The sequence below is a fragment of the Vollenhovia emeryi genome, unplaced genomic scaffold (genome assembly GCF_000949405.1).
Source record: "Vollenhovia emeryi isolate VEMERY1.0 unplaced genomic scaffold, V.emery_V1.0 DF940157.1, whole genome shotgun sequence".
Taxonomy (NCBI): domain Eukaryota; kingdom Metazoa; phylum Arthropoda; class Insecta; order Hymenoptera; family Formicidae; genus Vollenhovia; species Vollenhovia emeryi.
In genome coordinates, this window is record NW_011966209.1 from 1 (window position 1) to 4,592 (window position 4,592).

Genomic DNA, 4,592 nt, shown 5'->3' on the forward strand with positions numbered 1-4,592 from the left:
TTTACAACAAAGTTACCGCTGACGACGAAGCCTTGCAGGTCCACAAACGTCGGTATGGACATGATTGAATACGTCGAGAGAAGGAGGAATACTGCGGTTGCTCTTGATGCATACTAGATTTTAAATCGTTTCATCCCCTCTAAACTGTATTGGAAAAAGGGGAAACCATTGTGTCCAAAATGTAGTACTTAGGGAATTTTGCGCACGACGCTGGTCAGCGGGTTGTACTGAACCACACGATCATGTATGATGAGACAGTACGCAGTGGTATTCACTAGCACATTCTCCTTACACTCAAATTCCAATCTCACGTCCACAGTCGCGCTCTTGACCGACTCGTTTTGTCGGGAGCAATCGATAATGACAAACGGTCCTTGTTCTAGAAAATGGTTGGTAGTGAGACCGGGCATAAGAACCTCGTTTCCGAAATAGCTCTTCCGGAACCGCGAAAACGCATCATACAGACTCGACCATTTGTTTTTATCGAAATCCAGATTCATATCATCGTATGGATAACATTCCGAATTCAGATAGAGTTTCACGTTGCTCAATTTGCAGTGACTGAATTGGCTCACATTCTGTGACTTGATATTCTTCCGACCTGTTTGCAGAGCAAAGATAAGATACCGCGGCTTCTCGAGCTGAGTAGCCGTTTTAATAGCCCATGAATGTTTAGTCGTCTGTTGCAATAGCGGATACTCGTACAGATCCCATGAACGAAATCCCATATTGAGGTATTGACCGCTTTCCAAAGCACGCAGCATCGACAGTTTGTTCACCTCGTTTAACAACACATGCGGCATGCGCCACTGTATCTTGAATATTTCAAGTTTAGGCTCCATCGCTGCATTTCCAAAGAGACAGTTGTTATCATTGCGCGATCGTATTAAAATCAATTCGTGACGGGCGTTAATCACCACGCGTTGATAATCTTCACAGAATCCCAATAGCATACTGAGCGGCACACAAAAATTAAAGTCTCCGGTTCCATTGTTCACCACATCCCAGCCGGCATTCTTCAGAGACATCATTTTATCGAACGATAACGAGACATAGGTCTTGAGCGTGCTGGTTATTCCAACATTTCTGGCGCGATCAGTCTCCACACCATCAAGTTCATATCGGATCTCGTCGAACATGAACGCGACACAATTATTTCCCAGTACTACACCAGATCCATCGATTTGATTGGCAGTAGTTAGTTTTCCCTCGATGTACAGAAAACTTTCATGCGGCAACGTATAGAGATCCTGTTGTTGTATTGGTATTCTTATCTCATCGCTGTGCCCGAATGTAGTGTTGGCAAACGGATTGTACGAGTGAGTCTCAATCTTGACGATGCGCTCGTCGAAGATTGGCTCTTCGTTGATATTGAGAATGTCAATCATTGTTTGCGCACTGCGAATCCCAAAAAGGTTAAAAATTTCACGTTCAATGCGTTGAGTTTCTTCTTCTTGCAACAACTAGACGACTGGATATCACCGAATCTCGATGTCGCAGGCTTGGTAGTATCTTTTACAATTTGCTCCGATCCGTTCAGCACGAGCATCTCATGCACACTCGCGCGCGTTATCGCTGTCGTCGGCGTACGTGCAATCTGAGGGTGATTTCTTCTCCGCGAAAGTCGAGCAATTGACTGTTCTGATCCACAACGCGTACCGTTAAATCGGTAATGCTCCGTGCGATGACTGGCAGGTAAATGATCTGCATCGGCGTTTCCGATATCCTGGTGACACGTTCGGCGAAAATTCGTGTATCGTGTGCACAGGCTTGCTGTTGCTGTACGCACACGCGGTCACGTTGCACTCTACGCGGATAATGTTCACATTGGTAATGTTGATTGGCAGGTCTGATTCATGTCATTTTCGCGGTTGTAGTATACGCGTCGATGAGAATCCCAGTAGCGATCCAATGTTGTTGGACTTGCTAAAGTTTATTTCGAAGGTGCATTTGATCTCACTTCTCATCGTGTTGTAATTAGCGCGGAGCACAATTGGGTATTCATCGTCTTTGTCGTCACCGTCGTCGCGTTTTTCACCACCATCATTAGCTAGGAACCGACATGGACGTTTCCATGAAAGTGCGCGTTTCAAAAATTCATTTATGGCCTGCAATTCATACGATCCTTCGGGAATTGTAATTTCCGCGTCGTCATAGTAAAATTTATTATTCGAAGCATTCACATTCGATATCGTATTGTAAGTCTCAAAGTTCATCAGACCGAACTCGTAATCGTCGTCGCTCAGGTCTATGGCTGGAAAATAGTTTACAGCGAGCATGCTGCTCTTTCCCGTCAGCGTGAGTGTTAGCGATATGGTGGATGAAAAGCTGTTCAGCGAATACTGACTCCTCGCGACGCCTCGTCAAGCTTTTAAATTCGTACGCGTCAGTCGTCGACCGTTTGGAGAAATCGTAGACACAGCTGTCCGCAGATGCTCTGATCGTAGGTCTGATGGGATGTTCGATTATACACAGTCGTTGCATCATCTCCGAAATATCTCACCAATTCTTTAGGCGGTCGGAGATTACCAAAACTGTCGAAATATACCACACGGTTTCCCCTCTTCGCGTACGCTACCCAGTGAGTGCCGGGTCCCGCCGCGTTGTCCAGATTGACGATACCGCTCTCGTTTCGTCGTACTCCGCTTATCGGTAACGCGTTTCACATAAAGACACCTCTAAAGTACGGTATGTGCACACATTTTGCCATTTGATCCAACTGCACGTTTGTTGTTACACCCGCAGGCATTTTTAATGCTTTTTGACGTTTTTTTTCCTTTCTTGTTTCGTTACACCTCGTCCACGTTTGTATGGAGCGAGATACACTCCGCGACCTTCCATCGCGCGATTGTGACGCTGCAGCTCCTCAAGTTCACGTTGTGCAGCTTTGCTATCGCTCACAGCCTTCGCCACACCAGCTGCTCCACCGATCATGGATCCGAGCACGCCCAATATCGGTAGAAGTGGTAATACACCGCCGCGTTTCGCTACCGGAAGTATTCGCTTCTTTGTTGCTCTTTTCTTCTTTGTTTTCAAACCCATACTGATCTTTGTCTTGGCTTTCATAGCAGCCCAAACAGCTGTAGCGGCAGCTCTCTCTCCAAGCGTTGAATCTCTGGCGAAAATGCGTTTCCGCGCTCTCTCGGCGAGTACCCTGTCCGCCACGTGTCTCTCAGCGAGTTCGCTACTCCGAGAATATGCAATGTCGTGCTCGCAGCACGCCGCGTCCAATGGATTTATCCCTCGATCGCCTCTCGCCAATCGTTCTTCAAGACGAGTGTCTGGGCCACAAAACTGATAACCGGGGATATGTAGCTCGAAAGGAAGCGCGTTTATCGCGCGATTCAGCAGACCGCCGCCACGTTTTACCGCTGTTGCCCCTGCCAACATTCGTAGCAATCCTTGATCATCGGCGCGGGACCATCGATGTGCGTCCTCTGCCACGGCTGATTGTAATGCTCGTAACAGCGCCGATAAGTCTGAACTTCCGAATCAGTCTTTATACGTTCTGGGAACTTAACCCACAGGTAGTGTACGTAATCGCCACACACTCGTAACAGAACAGTTTTTGGAATAAACTGCAACTGTTCGACGTTTAAATCACAGATATCGGAAGGACTTGACAGCAGGACAAACATTTTCACTACTGAGCGATTCGTTGTATCGCGCTCGTATAAATAGGTGTCGTCTACTGAACGGTTTCACGCGCCTATAAATAGGCGCTCGATCTCGCCTCCTACATATCAGTGTGTGAAAAATGAATTTCGTGCAGCAACCGTTGAAGATACGCGTTACGAATTGTGACAAGTTACGGTTGATGGGGGACAATGTGGAGAAACGCAAGCATGGTGCGCTGCTACCGACTAGTATACGCGTGATCGTGTGCGGCCCCTCGAATTGCGGAAAAACAAACGTTCTCATAAGCTTACTGGAAAGTCCTAATGGTGTACGTTTCGAGAACGTGTACGTGTACTCAAAGTCGCTGCAACAATCAAAATATCAGTACCTGGAGCACCTGTTGGCGTCTATCAGCGAAATCGGATACTTTACGTTTTCCAATAACAGTGATGTCATTCCACCGAGCGAGGCGCGTCCGAACTCGATCTTCGTCTTTGACGACGTGGCATGCGATAAGCAAGACGCGGTGAGAGAGTATTTCTCAATGGGACGTCACTCGAGCGTCGACTGCTTTTATCTCTGTCAGACTTACGCGAGAATACCGAAACATCTTATACGCGACAACGCGAACCTGCTAATCCTGTTCAAACAGGACGGCACCAATTTGAAACATGTGTACGACGATCATGTGAATATCGACATGTCATATAATGATATCTGCGCATTGTGTAGCAGTTGCTGGCTAGACAAGTTTGGTTTCCTAGTGATAGACAAGGACAGCACGCTTTCTAATGGGCGATACAGAAAGGGATTTAACGTGTTTGCAGTACCGCGAACCGATTAGTCGTTGTCAGTATTCCGTTGGGTGAAAAGCGAGCGATCAGCATGGCTGGGAGTGATGATATTAGCAAGCGTGAAAAGATTGCGAGAGAGATCGCAAAAACGAGCGAAGCAATTCGCAAGAAACATCGCGC

The 4,592-nt window shown here is 47.0% G+C and overlaps 1 protein-coding gene across 1 annotated transcript; it reads right to left on the reverse strand.

The window, feature by feature from the left end:
* Positions 1–188: 188 nt before the first annotated feature.
* Positions 189–1,388, reverse strand: LOC105556266. Its single transcript, XM_012003350.1, has one exon. It carries the CDS (start codon positions 1,386–1,388, stop codon positions 189–191), a length of 1,200 nt encoding a protein of 399 aa, XP_011858740.1.
* Between the last annotated feature and the right edge of the window lie 3,204 nt (positions 1,389–4,592).